Raw genomic sequence first — 21,373 nt, 5'->3', positions numbered from 1 at the left:
GCAAGCCAGGTTTTGGCAGACTTCCCCACAGATGATACAAGAGTAAAAATCTGCCTGTTTAATGAAGGCCATTCATTTTGAACTTGGAAAAGCCAAAGTGCTGTCAATAACCTGATTTGTTTTGTGCTTATTTTTTCCACTTGTTCTGATCTTAGCCCAAAAGCCAAAAATTTTACTCTGGAAAGGAATAATTAAATTCATAATATGTTGAAGTGTGAACAGAAAAGCATTTCTTGGAGGGTTATTTTTTTGGCACGGAAAATTACACAGACACTTTGTAAATTAAAGAAGTCATGATGCAGGGTGTGTGTGGCCTGAATTCCAGCAACAGGATATGTTCTCCGGAGGGCTCTCTGAAGAACCGTCAGATTTCTGCTGTATCAGGGAAAGGGGTGACCTGTAACCCCGCCAGAGCTGTCCTGAAGACACAGTGAAGAGGGGGGGATAAGTGGGTGTGGTTGGGGAACCTGCAACTCTCCTATAACACCTGCTTTTGCCCAAAGAAGTCATGATGCACAAATTGTTTTTTAATGTAAAGATTCTCGAGAGTAGTGGGGTGTGTTTTAAAACATTGTGCACACTGGCTTTCAAAGCTCATGATATGTTTCCCATTTGCAATGTGTCTTCCTTTTTCTGAACATTTTCCTCTCCCCATATGGTCATTATTTAAAAATGTAATAGCCACTGAATGCACATGCCAGCAAAATTACTGTATGGCCTCTTGAGGGCTGGTTGCTTTAAGGCTGGATGAACTCATCTTTCATGGGCCTCTCAGTGACTGATTTAAATTCTGAAACTCGTTTCCTCCCTGTAATGTTTCGATGACAAAAGCTCCTTTGCTGTTTCTTTAGTATTTGAAACACTTCGGTGCTAACCAACCTTTTTCAGATTTTTGTCAGCAATTCCAATTAATCATCCACACCCACCCACCACCCACCCATTTGCCTCAAACCTGATAGAAACATTCATATGCTAAAAATAAAACTTGCCTTTATATAAGGCTGGTTTCCTTAAAAAACCAGCTTCTTTTGAAAGCAAGGCAGACTCACACCAGCTGACAACTCTTTCCCCTCTGCCAGCATATTCAAATAAACAAGACAAAAGTTTGGAGGCAGAGTCTTTTTTTTAAAATATATATAATCAGTGAAGAACAGAAAAGTAAGAATGATGCAATGTTATGAGAGCAGTAAAAACAGGATTCCTTATATTAGAACTCTTGGCATCCTAGTTCTTATTTTTACATTGTTCAAGCTATTCTGTAGCTTGTTGTAAGTAGAAATAAGATTATAAAACACTCACTTGCAGATTTTATGAAAAGCCTATACTTTCCACAAAGAACATTCCCCTCAGGTTCCCACAAGAGATGAACCGCCCTCTATGCATACGTGTTTGTCTAAAGAAAAGTGCAAAAATTGGAAGCAACCAGCAATGTTATCTTGAAGCATTCTTTCTTTTGTACAGATAGTCCTCGACTTACAACAGACCATTCAAAGTTACTATAGCACTAAAAATGTAACGTTACCATTTTTCACACTAATGACCATTGCAGCATCCACAGGGTCATGTGATCAAAATTCAGATGCTTGGAAACGGGTAAATATTTATGATTGTTGTTGTGTCCCAAGGTCATGTGATCCCGTTACAACCGGACCAGCAAAGTCAATGGGGAAGCCAGATTCACTTAATAACCGGGTTACTAACTTATTAACTGTGGCGGTTCACTTAACAACAGTGACAAGAAAAATCATAAAATGGGGGCAAAGCTCACTTAACAAACATCTCATTTAACAACAGATATTGTGGGCTCGATTGTGGTCGTAGGTTGTGGACTACCTGTACGTGAATGGGTATCATTATCTGCTGGTTCATTTGCTAATAAAGGGTTGGGCAACTTGCAGGTCTATAGCTATTGGCAGCCACTTTGATTCTTTGCATAGCACTCCACTGTGCATTTGAAAACATCCATGTTAGTTCCCCATCATGTGGAAACAGAAAAATACTAGTCTAAGTCCTGATACAAGCTTTTAAAGGAATGAAGAAAACATTGTATGCCTTGGCATGCTGACTCTTTAGGGGAGGAAAAAGATTGGAAAGTGAACTAGCTACTCTACTGCTAATATAAATACTTGATAAACTGTGCAGTTTGCAGAACTCCAAAATTCCCACTAGGTTATCAAACACTCTGGCAACAGTAGCTCTTCTACACATTAACGCGATTAGTTAAACAGTAAAATAACTCAGAGGTAGTTTCATCTCTACAATATTTTGGTTTCTATGCACCCAGCTCTGCTGCTGTAGAATATTTACTGTACTTCAGATCTCTGGGCACATTACTGGCCAAGCACTTCTCTATTTTCCTCCCTCCCAACCAATTACATAATCAACATGTCATGTGCTTAAAGATTTAGTCAACAAATGTCTCAATTATATACAATACGAAGGATTGATTTTTTTTCCTCTCTGAAATGTTTTCACTTCAGTTGCTCTTTCACTTCAGTAGCAAGCCATTCCCTTTTTATTTAATATTCTCCATGAAGATAAAAAGGGCGAGCCATTTCAAAAAATCAGTCCCTAAACACAAGCCCAAGGCAAGTCCAATCAAAGTTCAAATGAGAAATGTTCCTTCTAAAGATAAACAAAGCAATTCCAAGCCAAATCGTAACTGCAGAGAAATCCTACAGTACTGGAGTGCTGCTTGCCCTGTATGTCTGCATAGTAGCAGCACTAATAATATTAAAAAATACAATGCAGTACAAGGAAACACCTCCTCTCTTTCAAAACCTCCCCGAGTCCATTCCAGGATACAATGTGCTACAGCTTACAGATACTTGCACATTTATTCATGTTAAGCAGACTTTTGGGGGAAGAATGCTAGACCTCTTTAACGACATGAACATTGCAACTAACAGCAATTCCCTAAAGACGTCATCGTTTCCTTGTAGCCATCAGCAACAATTTCATACTAGACTAGAGGATATAAAAAGGAGGCTAGGAAGGCAATATAATACAGCACAGAGGAAGTAATTTTCCCACTGAAGCAGAAACATTCAGCCATTGGCACGTGTTTCCCTCCCCAATTCTAACAGTTTCTTTGTTGCATCTGCTTTTGCAGTGAAGAAGAAAACCCCAAAAACAGAATGTGGGGAGCACACAAAAACGATCATTCCAATCACTTCTAACAATGTCAAGACATTGTGGCACTTTGACTTCGGGAAGAAAGAAAGAACTATCTCAGTTGTCAGCAGGCAGAACAAAAGGGACATTCTTGGCAGTGGGATCCTGCCAGCCCTGTATCTCTAGAGAAAACGGGTCTTCAGAATTTCCTCTGTAGCATCAGCTAGGCTGAAAGTTAATTAGCAGAAGCCTTCAGAAGCCAAAGAGAACACAGAGATGCAGCAGTAAAGCTAGACTGGCATTGTTTAGTGTTCCTATGTGGAAGGAGTTATGTGATATTAAAACATTAATATGCTAACAGTCTCCAGTGACAAATTGTTCCTTGTTTCCACACAATCCTAATCCTAGCTCTACATTCCAAGGTGGTAATGGATTTCGAATGGGGTGTCCATCTTCCAGGAGAAGAGTCTCCTTTAAAAATCATGGCTATACCTGCAAACATGGCTCAGATCAAAGGCATCAAGCAATGATTCGGACTTCAAAAGAAGTAGCCAAGGGAAGAATTCAAGAGCTATGCTAAGTAAAGCATTTGCTGTTATGTCGCAATTCCATTGAATAAAGACTATAGCAAACATGAGATGGCCTTGTGAAATGCTTTGCCATTGGGCTGTGCACACCTAACTATCTAGGCTTGGATTTGGTTGGCCCATCGAAATCTGTTCTGCTTAATAGTAGCTCTCCAATCTCTCAAGCAAACTAAACTCCTGTGACTGGGATATGTCAAGAACCGAAGCTGGGACTGCACATACTTTCTGCTCTATTCCTAAGTAATGGCCCCATCAGTACCTCTTCTGCTTTTCACTAGAAGCTAATGCAAACCATCCTCAAAGTGCCAAGTCTGTTCCAAGCTTCAGAGGAAGACACCACAGATCAGCTGAGTTCTTGAAGCAGAACTTACACTTACAATAACGTGATTCCAAATATGGAAGCAAATGAAGCAAATAAAAGGAAGAATCAAATAAGACATCAAATAAAAATAAGAATCCAAAATCCATTGTACCTCATGCTTTTCAAACAAACAAACAAAACCCCAGAATGGCTGACTTGAATTGATTACAGAAGTACATTTTAAATCCATCATTATTCTTTCTTCAAGCAAACTTTGCAAATTAAAGGCAGCTAGACAGTAGATGACAGGTTACAGACTTTGCACCCAAAATATAGTTCTAAGTTAGTTTTCTGTGTTGGATGCTTATGAACTGCTGTAATAGCAATCATTCTATCGGCATTACTTCCTCTTAGGAAAGTTGGATTCATTTAAATATCTCTAAGAAATGGCAGCAGATTTGCTTATACGTGACAACTAGAGACTGAATCACTGCAATTGATTACATAAAAGGCATTCACATATATGAAGGTGTTTCTCCCATTCTCTAGGAAAGTTCTTGGTGCTTCTTGTTGCATTGCAATCTTCCAGGATAGGAGTGTCTGCAGGAGCTACACCTTTTCTCATGATGATGAAAGCAATGTTGTACTGTAAACATACATTTCTTAATGCATGCCATGTCCCCACACTTGTAGAAAAGGAATGCAGACGGGGTGCAATGCTGCTTTCATCATTTGCCCCCACTTTCTCTTCTGCAGAAACCTCTGTTCCCAGGGTTCTCCTGCATTACAGATTCACTATAGACCACCCAGATTATAGATCTTTGCCCTAGAACAGCAACAGGATTGAAAGCCTAACATTAGCATTAACATTTCTTTTAGATCTAAAAATAGACAACCAGAAGCCCACTAGTTTCCCCAGCCAAAACATCTGGATGTAGAACATGCAAAGAATATAAGTTAACCACCTCTGTTCTAAACAATAGTTGACAATGGTTTAATTACTGCTCTTCAGCATAGAATAATGTGAATTTAGAGTTTATTTTCCGCATTATATGTTTGTTACCAGAAGCATTAAAACACTCACCTGAATTCATTTAAGGCATCCACAATCCTGTTATATGCCAAACTCCGTTGGCTGGCATCAGCTGACCGCCGGCTTGTTTTCATAGCCTTGAAAAAAAAATTGTTTAAACTAATATCAGACAAAACTCCAAGTCATATGCTATGTTTTATCTAAAGTGGACCTGAGCAGGCAAACAAAGGATGGGTTTCTTTTCTTGTTATGTCTGTGTGTGGACTTCTTTTTAATGAGATAAATATTGTCCCTTGATAAGTTTCATATCAAGATAGAGATATGTGAGGAACAAGTATTTACACTGCCCCTTTTTTCTACACTCTTGCTTGCAAGAGGCTATAAAGAGGCCCAAGTTTTCCCACACTGCAAAAGCAGATTACATGTTCAAACAAATCCTTCAGCTAATTGCCTGCACCCAATAGTAAATAGAATTCATTGTTAGCGAGGTAGAATGCAGGTTAATGTGGGTCACAATCCTAAAGTAATCAGATCCATTGTTTTCATCTCTTTATCTCTTTGAAGCAAGTGACTACGACCCAATTCAGAATTCACATGGTGTTCCATCATGTGCTCCCCACTATCACATAGATATTCCCATATCTGATTTAAGCTCTCTGTGGCTTTGTGCCAACAGGAATGTGCACAATGCACTGTATTCATGTAAGACTGCAACACTTTCCACCACTAAAATAGGGTACAGGAGCTTAATGGACATAGTCATCTATCTATCTATTGTGCATTTTACAGCCTTAGAATTCTCCCTAAAGCCCTGACAGATTTCTATGCAGAAGATATAAGAGAAGTCATGAGTCCAAGGAAGAAGAAATCTTATTCTGCAAGCAGAAGTCAGTTTCCACAGCTGTGGATGTTGTATAATTTTAATATATGCAGAGGAAAGAGAATGGCAGAACTATTCCTTCAACTCACTAAGGCCAATTCCAATAGCCATACTCTTGTTCCATGTCAGAGCTAGCTGGAATCCAACCTACCCTAAATTTGGCAGCCTTTGTCTACCATGTGCTGTGCACTCATAGTCAGTGTATCCAGTGTTGCTGACTGTGTATCTGTAGTATATACCAAAGCAAGACTGCAGAGACCTATGTCATCTGCCTCACTCAAGGCAATTGCCAATTGGCACACTGACTGCTTTTCAAAAGCTTTTTGTGATTATTTCAAATGTGCTGCTGATGAATGTGCCCTATTTATCATTTTAAAAAGAGGGGGGAACAGTGGTACAGTCTCCTACACAGGCAAAACAAAAATGAGCAGTGGAATCACAGTGGTAAGGGACTAGAGGCAAGAGGGACAGTCCAGCATCGCAGCAAAAGAGTCCACAAAAGACACTAGATTACTGATGCAGAATATGTTATGGCAAACTCTCCCACACACATCAATGCACCCCACGGAGTGACTTGGGTCCCAGCCAAATAGTACCTATCAGCAAATCTAAATCTGTCTTTGGCTCGAGTCAACCACTGGTTTGCCCCAAGATATAGAGGAGGACACACAGACACAGGTTCATGGAAGAATTGCAGAGGCACATCAGAGTGTGGAGAATATGCGAATGTACTCAAAGACACATGTCTATGTCAATGGCATAACTATAATGACTTTGCCTGTTTTGGGGATGTAAAGGGATTTCAAAGGGAAGCCCAAATAGCTTTGGCAAGATAATTGAGCGGAGGAATTATAACTAGGAAATTTAACTCAGAGATCTGTAGTCATACATATTAAACCATGTATCTCAAAAGTAACTAAATCAGCTCAGTACAGCCTTTCCTTTTTGGCCACTTGAGAGCGATGTCAAAAGCTTTATGCATTTCCCTGAAATAAGACCACTTCCTAACATTAGCATTATAGAGTCTGCATGTCCATCGTCAGCTTGGTCTAACACTGTGTTTCTCAAACTTGACAACATAATGATATGTGGACTTTAAACTTCCAAAATTTTCTAGCCAGTATGCTTAAATCCACACTTTTTAATGTTGTGAAGGTTGAGAAACACTGGTCTAATGCCTCTAAATGAATTCTGATAAATCTCAACCTTGCAGATTGAACTGACAAAGCTGTATCGTAAAATTACAATTAGCAAATAAATTAAAAGTATGTATAGGTGATGATAGTAATTACCTGTTCTATTGCACTCTTCAGCTTATTCATATGGCTCTCAAAAAGAGGGAAGTGTGAGAAAAAGAACTCATTAAATTTGCTATTTTCTTCTTCATCCTTTGAAAGTGAGAATATCACCCCAATTGCTATCTTCTTTTTCCTGACAATTCCTGGATTTGGGCTCGAGTTGTCATCTGACAAGTTAAAGCTTTCTTCCACTGACCTTTATAAGAAAATGAAGAACTGTAAATTATTTGAAATTTTTCAAACTATATTGCAGGTAGAACTTTGATACAGTAAAATAACCTCCTCGCTTGTCTTTTTTAAAATAATAATCTGAAATTAATAGTAGATCTTAGTCTTTTCATCAAAATCCAGCATGCTTGTTCCAGGCATCTGCTATTAATGCCCAGAGTTCTAAATATCATAGAATTGCGAAGAACCATTCAAATCACCCATTTCAACTCTCTGCTGTGTACAGGAATCCAATTCAAGTAATCACAACAGTCCAACCTCTAAACATATCCTGAAAATAGGTCTTTCAGGTAAATGTTATACAACATTCAGCTGGAATATATTGTCACGTTAACTCTGTTATTCCAAACAAAGAACTGCATTCTTTGTTACATCATTTCAAGAGTTTGAAATATTCCATCACATTTTTTTCATCTTCCCAAAACTAAACATTCCCAGTTCTTTCCATTGTTGCCCCCGTCCCGAATTGGTATGACTGTTGTGTGTTTTTAATTATGCATTGTTTTGTGTTGTTTTAATTTTTTGTTTGTATCCCCCTTCCCTGGTTGAGTTGTGAACTGCCCTGAGTCCCCTTCGGGGGGGAAAAGGGCGGCATATAAATAAAATCAACATTCAACATTTTCTTCACAGGACTTAAATTTAAATTGTCTTTGTTATTCTTTTAAGAAACTCTTCCATTTTCTCCAATTTCTTCTTTTAGTGCCCAGAATTGGAGACAATAATGGAAGTGAAGCTGACTCAGTAATAAATATAATAGAATGATAATTTCCCGATATTTGGAAGCTATCTCACACTGCCAGTTCATATTCAGCTTTCTCACAAATAGCTTTGCCAGTCTCCTCCATCTCCTACCTGTGCTTTTGTCTGTTTGCCCCTTCTTAACCCATATCTTCAGGAGACTTTATGTTGCAGTAGGCTTATAGTCTATTGCAACATGAATGTCCCATAAAACAGTATGCTCTAGTTTCTTTTCATACTTTTCAAATAAGGTAAGTTGGGAGTGGGGGAAGTAAACCCCACTGAATTAAAAGGAGTCATTTACCGTATTTTCACCCATATAACCCGCGGGTTATATGCGGTTTTTACATGCACAGCGCCCCCCTGCGGGTTATATGCGTGGGCGGGGTATACGGAAGATATTTTGCACGATCGGAGGCTTGCACAGGCTTGTTTCTCCGTTTCTTCCCCCACCCCGATCTCAGCTGTTTCCTTCTCCTCCGTTCCTTTCCTCTTCCCCAGCTTGCGCAGGCTTGTTTCTCCGTTTCTTCCCCCACCCCGATCTCAGCTGTTTCCTTCTCCTCCGTTCCTTTCCTCTTCCCCAGCTTGCGCAGGCTTGTTTCTCCGTTTCTTCCCCCACCCCGATCTCAGCTGTTTCCTTCTCCTCCGTTCCTTTCCTCTTCCCCAGCTTGCGCAGGCTTGTTTCTCCGTTTCTTCCCCCACCCCGATCTCAGCTGTTTCCTTCTCCTCCGTTCCTTTCCTCTTCCCCAGCTTGCGCAGGCTTGTTTCTCCGTTTCTTCCCCCACCCCGATCTCAGCTGTTTCCTTCTCCTCCGTTCCTTTCCTCTTCCCCAGCTTGCGCAGGCTTGTTTCTCCGTTTCTTCCCCCCCCCATCTCAGCTGTTTCCCTTCTCTCTTACTCGTCGCGGGTTATATGCGTGGGCGGGTTATATGCATGGGCGGGGTATACGGAAGATATTTTACACGATCCGGAAAACCCGCGGGTTATATGCGTGGGCGGGTTATTTGCGTGGGCGGGTTATATGGGTGAAAATACGGTAGATACTGGGAAATAATATGGAGTAAAGCGACTTGGGGTAATTCTGTTTCAAATGATTAGGTACACAACTCTAATGCCCAAGGGAAACCCGCAACATAAAATGTACATTAAGCTACATTCTACGTTCGCACCATTATCCTAAAATATTTACTCTCTTGCAGGAGCACTGAAAGGTGCACCAAGATGTTGGCTTCCAGGCAGTCAGCCAATCACACTTATGCACATCATGTGGAAATCCAAACAGCATTTCCAATCTGCTCACCATCTTGGGAAGACTCCATTCTCCAAGCTCGTCGTCTGACTGCGACGCCAGCGCCGTTGGTAACTGCTAGCACAGCTTCTGTTCAGTGAAGAACCCGGAGATGGAAAAGGAGTGATAAGCAGGCTGCTAAGAGATGCTGCAACAATTAAAAAAAAAGAGGGGGGGGGGGATTGCATTTAAAAAAACATTTCATTCATGAAACATAGGTTTATTTTGTGAATGTGAGAAGCAAAACCTGAACATACGTAACAATTATTGCTTAAAAGGCTTTCTCCTTTCTGTAGTGGTTATATGTTGCTTCTTCTTCTATAAAGAAGACTATAAAGTAACTCAGATGTCAGATATAGACTCCCATCCGTATTTATTTTGTTTTGCATCCTGTCTATAGACTTATATGCCCAGGATGCACTAGAAGAAATGTTTTTTTTAGCGGTTGCCTCCACTGTCAAAGACTTTTCGTAAAGTGATCTAACCCCACAGCGATACCTTTTTAATACAATATTTCTTTCTGTTAAAACAAGATTTGAGTCTTTTCAAGCTACAGCATTCAGCAAACTGTTTGGCGAGTTATTCTTAAGAATGCCTAATACATTTAATGCTTTTGCTGAACTAATAAGGAATATTATGCTAAGCCATGGTTTGCTTACCATGAATGAAAGAAGAATTGGCTCAGTATTGGCTCAATATGTTCAGTATTGTACCAGATAAAAAAACATATTAAGCCTTAGTAATCCAACCAAAACAAATATACAATGACAAAATAAATATACAATAAAGAAAAACCCAGGCCCTTATGTTACCAATAAATAATATTACCAGATCTTGCAATTCCACTGTCTCTGTCTTCACTCAGTTCTCGGCCAGGCATGTCCATAGGGTTGCTGTGAACTATGCAGAGAAGACCAGCCATTAATCCAAGTTCACAAAACCTTTCTCACCATCTCATGCTCCATTTAATTTACCAAATAATCATGCTCATTGGTGACTTCATTTAGAACTTTGAAAATAACAGCAAGGCATACCCATCACCAAGGAAGGCTGCAAAGCAGATCTAGTCATACACAGTAGCTTCTACAAAGGTTCAGGCAGTATTTGCAGCCCACATCTTCATTTCAACAGAAACGAAATATTATCGAAAAAGGGAGGTTAGCCATGGAGCAAAAGCACTTGGTACCAAGCTATAAGCAGTGCTAGAATGAAAAGAAGAATATGACAAGCACTATAGGATAGGTGCTCTACGACGCATCAGATCTGGATTTGCACTTCTATTGCTTCTTCAACTAAGCATGACACTATCTGCATTTGCAGCCAATTCTTATTCACCAGAGGCGAAATTCTAAGCAGAAGCTAGAACTCCAATCTACCAAATCAAAAGTTTTTTGATCATAATTATTTCAGAAATCATAGATTTGCAGATCCACGGGGGAAAAAAATCTAAATCAGCCATGGAAATAAAACTTGGATAGTGGAAAGCCAAACAGGAGACGCTTAGTTCAGGTTTAGGCAAATGGTGAAATAAAATGTTTTTTTTATCATTAAGATTAATTCAGTTTTGCGGAAGCTAATGAGTAATCCCTATAATATTGCTAGGGATTTCCAAACCCCAAATGATTTCCTCGGTTTGACGTGAATTGAAGACAACAGGGATTTCACTTTTGGCAGGAGTGGGGTGAGAGCTTATCCTCTCTTCTGTGACTAAGGGTCTTATTTCCAAGGCCAAACTACAGATCCACTCAGATTTGTCAAACCAACTAGACTATCCATACAGCACATAGCAAACCTGCAAAGAAAGAGGCGCTCCGGATCAGGCGGAGCGGACCTTGTTCAGAGAATGCCCGCCTAGGGCTGCAAAGCTGTGAGAAACCTACATGGCAAAATGTAAAATACACATGGAAGAATGAAGTTAGTAAAGCAGAACAGATTCCGTGGAGGGGAAGGGAAGATGTAAGCCAACACAAACGCAGACCCACAAACACAAGAAAACCCACACCTTTTACAGCTGAATACAGTAGAGGACTTCAAATTGCATTGCCTTCCCAGATTTACATATCAGTTTTAATGCAGGAGGTTTCTTTCCCCCCCATTCTGAATAAATCAGTATATGAGGTAAAAGCTTCAAATAATTATAACATGAGTATATACTGTATATAGACAGTCCTGATTTTTTGCACTCCTAGAACAGACTTGTATTAGTATGATGATACACCAAGTACCTAATAATTTTATAAACATAGAAGTATTATCTTTATCTGCTAAAGCAGTTATTTTCTTAGTTTTTTCTGGGCTGAAGGCAGAGAACTGGTTGTTAAATTATTTGAATCCCACTTCAAATAATTTAACAACCAGTTCTCTGCTCTAATGATTTCTTCCAACAACCAGTTCATCAAATTGCTCAGAAATTTAACAACTGTTTCTCCTGAAGTGGCGCGAACTGGCTGAATCCCACCACTGGCTGAAGGGATGCCTTTTGCTTTCAATGTTTATATGTACCTGTGCAGATAATAAGCCTTACTTAATAAAAATTCTCTTTGTAAGGTTCAGAATTCTTCCCCTTCCCCCAATTGTCTGAATTCACAAATCCTCATAGTAAACCCATAAATCAGTGTTTCTCAACCTTGACGACTTTAAGTCCTTCGGACTTCAACTCCCAGAATGGGAGTTGAAGTCCACAGGACTTAAAGTAGCCAAGGTTGAGAAACACTGCCATAAATCATCTATTTTGAAAGCAGATTAAAATATTTTAAAGGAACAACAGGTAGTCCTCGATTTACAACAGTTCATTTAGTGATCTCTCAAAGTTACAACGGCACTGAAAAACGGGACTTATAATAACCATTTTTCACACTTATGCCCACTGCAGCATCCCCATCGTCATGTGATTTACATTTGGATGTTTGACAACTTTTTGTTATATTTATGACAGGTGCAGTGTCTCGGGATCATGTGATCACCTTTTGTGACTTTCTAACAAGCAAAGTCAATGGGGAAGCCCAATTCACTTAACAACGGTGCCACTAATTTAACAACTGCAGTGATTCACTTAATAAATGTGGTAAGGAAAGTCATAAAATAGGGTTAAAAAATTTCCCACTTAGCTTAACATAAATTTTGAGCTCAATTGTGGTCATAAGTTGAGGACTACCTGTAATTTGTGTACTTGCGCATGCACACATAACTTCCACATATGAAATATGACATGAGGGAGGCAAATCACTTTGATAATACTATCCCTCAGCCTTCTAGATTGCAGCCTTCTAACAGGAGTTGCCTTCTTGCCCTCTCACCATTTCCATGGCAATGAAGCCAGAGCTGACAGAAACAAAGACATAATGCCTAGGGCACAGTTCTACATCCCTTTGACATATCCCCATGGTCCCTTCAAAAGATGATCTACAACCTTGCCTTCTGCCCCAAGTTTCAGTTCAACCCAATTTTCCAGCTCTAATGAACGACAGATATTTTTTTCTTCTTAGCCTCATCCAAATCCTTGTGGGATTGATTTATTGCCGGAAAATGAAATGAAAGGAGACCTTTATCTCCCTTATGCCTCTGAGTAATTTCACGTTCACATCTTGTTTCTAACCAAAAAAATGTCATAATATTTTCACCAAAGCAAATGGAAGCTAATACTACATGCTGTGCCTGGAATTCTGGCCCTGTGTATGAATCCCCCCCCCACACACACTTTGCAAGAAAGATAAAAAATGTTTTGAGTTGAATGAAAGAAAAGCATTCCTTGTACTTTCTCTTCTGTCAGAAGAAAATAAGAACAGTATCCTTTAATCACAGATTTTAGGTGTAAATCACTAGTACGGGGAGTTCTCAACTTACAACTGGTCGCTTAGTGACCATTCAAAGTTACAACGCATCCCCCAAAACCTATTTATGATTCATTTCCAGAGTTCTGATGACTACACAAACCCCTCTGGTCATATGACAGCATTTCAGGCACTTGTCAACTGGCTCATCTCTATGGCTGGTTGAAGTATTTTTGGTCATGTGACCACAATATATGATGTCTTTTGTTAGTTTCTGGCATTTTTAGAACAGCCATATAAATATATTGATTGGTGAACTAGTATTATAGAACTATATTGATAATGATAGGTGGGTGGGTGGGTGGGTGGGTGGGTGGGTGGGTAGATGGATGGATGGATGGATGGATGGATGGATGGATGGATGGATGGATAGATAGATAGATAGATAGATAGATAGATAGATAGATAGATAGATACCTACCGTGTTTCCCTGAAAATAAGACAGGGTCTTATTTTCTTTTGATCCCTGAAATAAGTGCTTGACCTTATTTTTGGGGAGATATTATTTTTGAGGTGCAGGAGGTGGCGAGCGTGGTCACCTCATGGCTGCTGCTGTGTGGTAATATTTTGGGGGAGGGCTTATTTTCAGGGGAGGGCTTATTTTAGTGCATGTGCTCAAAAGCCCAATTGGGCTTATTATCTGGGGAGATCTTACTTTCAGGGAAACAGGATAGATGGATGGATGGATGGATGGATGGATGGATGGATGGATGGATGGATGGGCTAGCATTATATAACTGTATTGATAATTGTGTGTGTGTGTGTGTGTGTGTGTGTATCAACATTATAAAGCTCCTGTCACAAAAAAGTCATAAAGTTAGACTTGGTCACACCGGTGATTCAACCTACGACCGTCATGACTTATGACAGAAATTCCAGATTCCATTATAGTCATAAATAAAGGACTACCTCCATGAATAACAGTGATGACTATTGAATCCAGGACTTCTGTTCACTGTGTGTGTGTGTGTGTGTGTGTAGGCATGTATTTTAATATTCAAACAGCTGCACGGTGACAAAAATTCTTTTCTAGTTGCTTCAAAAAATAGTAAGCAGAAGTACTAAGTGTTCCGCCAGGAGAGAGATAAGTTGGAAAGGTTGGCTCACCCACATACAAAAGCACATAACAACCTTCTGAAAAACCTAAGAATTAGCAAGAATCAATGACTCATAAGTATTCTTTCTATTTGATTTAGCTTCTAGAATTCTCTGGTTACAGATTAACTCATTTTTGTACTGCCTGACTCTGAAGCATGGACTGTAAACAAATATTGATGAGCGGATTATGCATTAATCTAGGTTTGTATGGTTTCTAATATTCAAAACGACAGAAAATAATTATATTTCTTAATATACTGCATCAAGTGATGTATAAAAGTAAAATAGGTTTAGGTTTCTCTTTAGTTTTAAAAAATACATACAAATGGGCTGTTATTAAGATCAATGGTTAGTAAAAGCTATTTCCTTTATTCAGGAGACTGTAATTATTCTAGTGTGTATATACAATCTTAGACATGCTACTATTGGTTAATGTAGGTCCAGAATTACAGTGGTTTCAAAAAGGGTGCTTTATGGCCCATAAAGAATTTCTGCCTGTTGCAAAATGTTGCGCACACACCCATGGTCCAAGATTACAATCTGGGTGCTTGGCATTTACTATGACTGGTTGCCAAACACCCCACGATCATGTGATCATCATTTGCTATCTTCTCTGGTGGCTTCCGCAGAAAATCAATGGGGAAGCTGGCAGGAAAGAGTGAAAGCTGCTGTCCCCCTACAAAGATAGCTTCCTTTCATCTCTAAAGGTGGGCTGAAAGAGCTGCCTGCAGAGAGGAACGGAACTCATTTGATGGGGTGCAAAAAGGGAGCTGAAATCCTCAAGATTCTTCAGAATTTCAGCTCCGTTTTTGCACCCTATCAAACGAATTCTCTTCCATGCAGTGAAAGAGCTGAATTTCTTCAGCAGGGCACAAAAACAGTGTTGAAATTTTAAAGATTTTAGCTCCACTCCTGCACCCCAGCGAAGGAGTTCCCTTATGTCCATAAAGGGGACCTGAAATCCTTTAGCAGGCAGCTCTTTTAGGCAACCCCTCCCCAAGACAAGAGGGAGCCAAAACCCAAGCAGAAGGTGGAGAGGGAGCCTCATTGTGGAATGCCTCAGGTGGGTGGGGCAGGCCCTGGGAGACCCAGCCTAAGCCATGCACAAGTGTCTCTTTACTCGGGTGCTGAAAATGCTGCTTGAATTTTGGTAGGGAGGGTTTTCAGCTCCTGAGTGGAACCTCCAGGGTCTTCTCCCCCACCCCCAAAGGCACCCCATGATACCTTCCCTAGAACTTCAACCAATTAACTCATGAGATGGCTTAAAGACCACAACCAGAAGCGCCCAAATCACAGTTGTTGAGAGAAACAGTCTTGTATGTTTCACTTAATGACTGTTTTGTTCAACACCCAAGATTTTGGTCCCAAATGTAGTCGTAAGTCACCTATTCATTTAGCGATTTGCACTAGCCATTCATTTTCCATTTCCTTTTGATATTACAAACTTACATATCTGTTAAGTCAACGACTCTTAAACTGGGCATAGATAAGTAAGCAGCATTAAGGAATACAATACCGAGCAGCTTCAATTATGCTACTTTTACATTACGTAATTATAGATTAACACTCGTTTTATAAACCTAGGTTATATTTATAGATCCTACCACACTGACATATTTCATTATACGGTGCCTAGTGCACACAAAGCTTCCTTTCCATGCCACTGCCCACAGTACCAACCATTTGAACATAAAACTGGCTTGCAGTTACACTTTGAATCAGAATTGCAACTCTTGTCCATTGTAGTGATCTGCCGTTCTCTGCTGGGGAAGTTTAAATTTAGTAAAGGATAGAGAGGAAGGACAGCAACAGTTAAATGAATATGTTATGTTGTAGTTTGCAGGGATCAGAAAACTATATTTCAATTATTTTAAGATGTACATGAAAGCAACAGGGTTCCATAAGTAAAAACAAATTTTGTTTTATGTTCCTGAACTTTTGCTTTCTATTAAAACCAAGTTGGTTTCTAAAAGGTGAGTGATATTGATTAAATAAATGGATAAAAAGGGTATTGAGCGAATCATTCATCCAAGGATGAAGCAATCCCAATATATAAGTTCAGTATGCATTGATCTTTCAGCCGACCTATGGGTTTTGGCACTAGAAAGCCAAATAATTCATTTTAAACACTAAGCAGCTAACTACATAAACTGTGTGGGTGCTTAGTCTGAAATCATTGTGCACAAACAGATGGTGTCTTAGGTAACACATATAAATGATAGGCCTTATAGGAAAAGCAATGGATTTTGTCTGGATCATCATATTCTTGGCAGAGTGCTATTATTGAAGATTAATTAGGCTGCTGAGGAACAGCTATATGAGTAAGGGCAGCAAACAGCAGCCAAAACCTCCAGTAAACATAATCATGGTTAATAAAACTTATTCTTCTCTTTTCCATTGTGAGTGTGTGTGTGTGTGTGTGTGTGTGAATGTGTGTGTGTGTGTGTGTTTGAGTCAGTCTTGATTTCTGTCTGGGCAAGAAATCAAGAAATTCTGTCTGCAATTGTCTTGGCAAATATTTTGGACATGCCTTGCTTGCTTTCTTTGAAGGGCTAAAGGAGAGTGACTGGCTCAAAGTCACCATGTGGCTTAAATGCTTAAAAAAGTGTAGCTAAACCAAGAGTGGGAATGCAAGGCACCCATCAGAATTTCTCCAGCTTCTCTGAACAATTATGCAACATTACAAAGGCTCCCTGAAATCTGAAAGGCAGTATTTTTGGGGCACAGGTGGAGGATGCAGCATGGTATGAAGTGGGGACCTCTGAGTTCGACTTGACTGTCTCCCAAGTCAACTTAAAAACTTTGGGAAGAGCAAGCCAGTTTTCTTGTTTGAAAACAAGTGTGCTCCTGTTAAATTTTCCTCCTACTGCTGTCATGTGTCCAAAGCAGTTGAAGTGAGTTATGTCATGTATATGGCATATGAAACATATTCATGGATCAATAGATCCATCATTGTCTCTGCAGGCTGTGATGACAACCAAGGTCAGCAAGGATAATTTTTATTAGTGGCAGCTGAGTTATCACTGCAATCCTTTCAGGAGACTGATAGTTGTGTTCCATGCCCTACATTCACTTGTTGAGGTTCCTGCAAAGCAGCTACATAGCCTTGCCAGAGATTCAACTGATAAAGAATACAACTGTCACAATTTTCATTCCTAGCTGCTGCTTATTATGCAAACTTTGGAGGGAACTGTCCCATGTCAGCTTTTAGCATCTTTTTCTGAAGTGTTTTTCTTTATTGGGGGCTATATAATTATCCTTTCACCATCTATGACCTTATGGCATGCATCCCTGAAGTGGCATGTGAAGCCATGTTACCTGGCACGCACGGTGTTGCCCATTCCTCTTCCGGGTTTCAGACACGCATGTGCACACAACAATCATCTGGCCATTGCTGGAAACTGGAAGAGCTATTCTTCCGTTTTCCGCCGTGAACATGCATGCCAGTCAGCTGATCGGCATACGTGCATGTGCACCAGTAACCAGAAGACTAGCTGGCTGATGCGCATGCGCGCACCAAAAACCGGTAGTTCATTTTCTGGCATGCACATGCCACCTGGGCAGCTCCTCTTCCTTTGCGGCTCCGACGAGCATGCACTTGCTCCCTTTTCGGCACTCAGTGCCGAAAAGGTTGGCTATTACTGATCAATGGAGTGGTTCTAAAGACACAAGCCTGATGCCTGTATTACAATATTTTGGGGTCAGGTGAAAACTCACTTGCCAGGCATTTTTATTTATTACCAGATTTAATATTTTAAAGATGTTATTTGTTATTATATTGTTGTGATTGCCCTGAAATGTAGAATGAAAGCAAATGTAGATATTTAAAATAAACTAAAAACAACAACTGAACAAACCAACTGGAACTATGAGCTATATCTCTCATATCACATTCTTTAAATATTCACATGATAATAAATTATAATATTTTGTGACGTGCACGTTTAAATTTTAATAGTGTAGTTTTATATAATTAGAATATAGTTTAATAAGGGGAACACTTTGTGATTTATATTAGACTAATGGTTATTCTCATAAAGAGATTTCAACTGACATCATCAACTTCTTCCAAATAGTTACACCGCAGCAAACATTTTCAAGTGTCATGAGCTTTAACCGAGAGTAATGGCTGCCTTAGACCCTAATCCATAGCATTTCTTTAAAAAGATATTTTAGTATGGGTCAGATCAATCTGTGTCAATCGTTATCATTAAGGTCTTATCTTGCAAATAAGAAAATTACCTATGTTCATAAGCAGGTCCATTCATAACTGTGGTATGATCTGGCTTCAAAGTATTATTATCTGATTAATAAACTCAAGACTGTCTTGAAGCCTACAGGAAAGAAAGAAAAAAAAAACAATCTTGTGCTGTGATGTTTGCCTTTGGTTATCAGCTGTGTCTTACCTTCCTTTCCCCCTTTTCCCACTGCACCCTTATGTCTTCTAAGAATGAAAGAGGAATCCTTAGAGGAAAAAAAGGAACTAGAAAGAGACAATCTATTCCTCCGGAAGAACCAATACACAAGTCTCTATCACTTCCTAATGATCACATGCTCTTTCTAATGTACTCACGTGTTTAAACTTCCATAAATACTGCTTCCTGTTCGAGCTGTAAAAACTTTGCTCAGCATAAGTTGTGGAGGAGAGCTGTGAAGCCAAGAGAATAAGAATGAAAATATGTCCTCACCAACAACAATCCCTATTCATAGGGGCACTAGTGTCATAGTCTCTCCAAAAGAGTGCTTCTCAACTTCACCCACTTTTAAGAGGTGTGGACTTCAACTCCCAGAATTCCCCAGCAGGCATACTAGCTGGGGATTCTGGGAGTTGAAGTCCACGCCTCTTAAAAGTTGCTGAGGTTGAGAAGCAAATTCTCAACCTAAATTCTACTAAATTCATTACTAAATGAACATTTCCAAAGCATTCCCCAAAAATAGTGGGCTAAAGAAAAAAAATTAAACAATTTATTTCATTATATTAAAATAGGATTCATTTGCTTTCCCCCCATGTCAGCTAATCATCATAAACACATCTCAATTTTAGGCATGAAGCACATATAAGCACATAAAGCAATACTGAACACCAGAAACCAACAATCCTGCCCTGAATTTTAAGAAAGAAACGGTCATGCGATAATACTTTTCTGAGAGCCTTGTTTCGAGGAAGCTCATTGTAAAGTTCAATTTTACTTTATAAAATTATTGCAGGATCCAATCTGGATCGGTCAGTGGGACCAAAGGTTTTGTCTTTCAAGCTCTCGTGCTGGAGCCCATCTTCAGAGAACTTCTCTGTACAAAATTATTCGTAATTTCCCAAATATATGGGTCTACTATTGCTCTTAAATCCCATCAGAATCAACTTTAACTTCTGTAGATTCAACCCACCCTGTGATGAGCTTAACAGATGGCAGCGTTATTTTTTCTGTAAAAATTATGTATTCCATGTTTTTTTCGCACTGAAGGATAACTAGGGTAATAATGGAACAGCATGCTTATTTGTGAGCTGTGGGATTCTGTTCTTTAAATGTATACAGATGAAAAGCACATAAAGTAACCAGCTGGGGATAAGCATATCAAAACCAGATAATTAAAATTATTCTGCAAATAATCAACAACATAAATTCTGGAAAGAAGTATTTGACTATAGCAGGGTGATGGAGGGCTTTGACGTCATTAAGGCAATGAAGGCTATAAAATGGATAAGGCTACCTGGGAGGGTCCTGGGAAGAGTTTTGGAAGGTTTGGGCCATTTTTAATAATCACATGCCTACTTAGGATTTATACTCCATATTTATTTCCCACCTCATATTTCCCATAGCATCCAAGTATGTTGTCAGTTTTCAGTAATCACAATCAATTTGGCTTTCTGGCTACAAAATGCCTATGGAACATCATGCACACCTAACTGTTCATCTCTTTCCCACTACTGGCACACTGTACACAGTCCAATATACACAGCTATTGAATTTACTATAAATCCCTGATAAAAACTGAAGGGCAGGAAATATGTTTCATTGGGAGGGTGTATGGGAGCTCTCCACCGCACTCAACGTGTAGTCCTCAATGGAACTGCATCAGCATGGAGGGAAGTATGCAGTGGAGTACCCCAAGGCTCTTGTTTTAGGCCCAGCACTCTTCAACATCTTTATCAATGATTTGGATGAGAGAATAATGGGGAACTTTTGCAGATGACACCAAGCTGGCAGGAATAGCCAACACTCCAGAAGACAGGCTTAAGATACAGAGGATCTTGACAAACTTGAACATTGGGCACTATCTAATAAAAAGAAATTCAATGGTGAAAAGAGTAAGGTTCTACATTAGGCAACAAAAATGAAATGCACAGGTACAGTATAGTGGTACCTTGCTCAGTAGTAGTAACTGTGAGAGGGATCTTGGAGTCCTAGTGGACAACCATTTAAATATGAGCCAGCAGTGTGCAGCAGCTGCCAAAAAAGCCAACACAGTTCTAGGCTGCATAAACAGAGGGATAGAATCAAGATCACGTGAAGTGTTAATACCACTTTATAATGCCTTGGTAAGGCCACACGTGGAATACAGCATTCAGTTTTGGTCGCCACGATGTAGAAAAGATGAGGAGACTCTAGAAAGAGTGCAGAGAAGAGTAACAAAGATGATTAGGGGACTGGAGAGTAAAACATATGAAGAATGGTTGCAGGAACTGGGTATGTCTAGTTTAATAGAAAGAAGGATTAGGGGAGACATGACAGCAGTGTTCCAATATCTCAGGGTTGCCACAAAGGAGAGGGAGTCAAACTATTCTCCAAGGGATCTGAGGGTAGAACAAGAAGCAATGGGTGAAAACTAATCAAGGAGAGAAGCAGTTTAGAACTGAGGAGAAATTTCCTGATAGTTAGAAGAATTAATCAGTGGAACAATTTGCCTCCAGAAGTTGTGAATGCCCCAACACTGGAAGTCTTTAAGAAGATGTTGGACAGCCATTTGTCTGAAACGGTAT

General features: G+C 39.6%; 1 protein-coding gene across 1 annotated transcript in view; it reads right to left on the bottom strand.

Annotated features, from left to right (window-relative positions):
- Positions 1 to 21,373, bottom strand: part of FNIP1 (folliculin interacting protein 1) — a 106,649-nt gene that overhangs the window by 19,628 nt on the left and 65,648 nt on the right. Inside the window, 9 exon segments of the mRNA XM_032212379.1 lie at positions 5,087 to 5,172; positions 7,208 to 7,409; positions 9,479 to 9,614; positions 10,295 to 10,366; positions 11,259 to 11,342; positions 18,637 to 18,652; positions 18,654 to 18,700; positions 18,703 to 18,728; positions 18,968 to 19,042. Of these exon segments, the coding sequence (XP_032068270.1) occupies positions 5,087 to 5,172; positions 7,208 to 7,409; positions 9,479 to 9,614; positions 10,295 to 10,366; positions 11,259 to 11,342; positions 18,637 to 18,652; positions 18,654 to 18,700; positions 18,703 to 18,728; positions 18,968 to 19,042 (744 nt within the window).

This window comes from Thamnophis elegans, chromosome 2, assembly GCF_009769535.1.
Source record: "Thamnophis elegans isolate rThaEle1 chromosome 2, rThaEle1.pri, whole genome shotgun sequence".
In the NCBI taxonomy this organism is placed as follows: domain Eukaryota; kingdom Metazoa; phylum Chordata; class Lepidosauria; order Squamata; family Colubridae; genus Thamnophis; species Thamnophis elegans.
The sequence above is the reverse complement of the archived record's forward strand: the minus strand, read 5'-3'. Positions and strand labels throughout refer to the sequence as shown.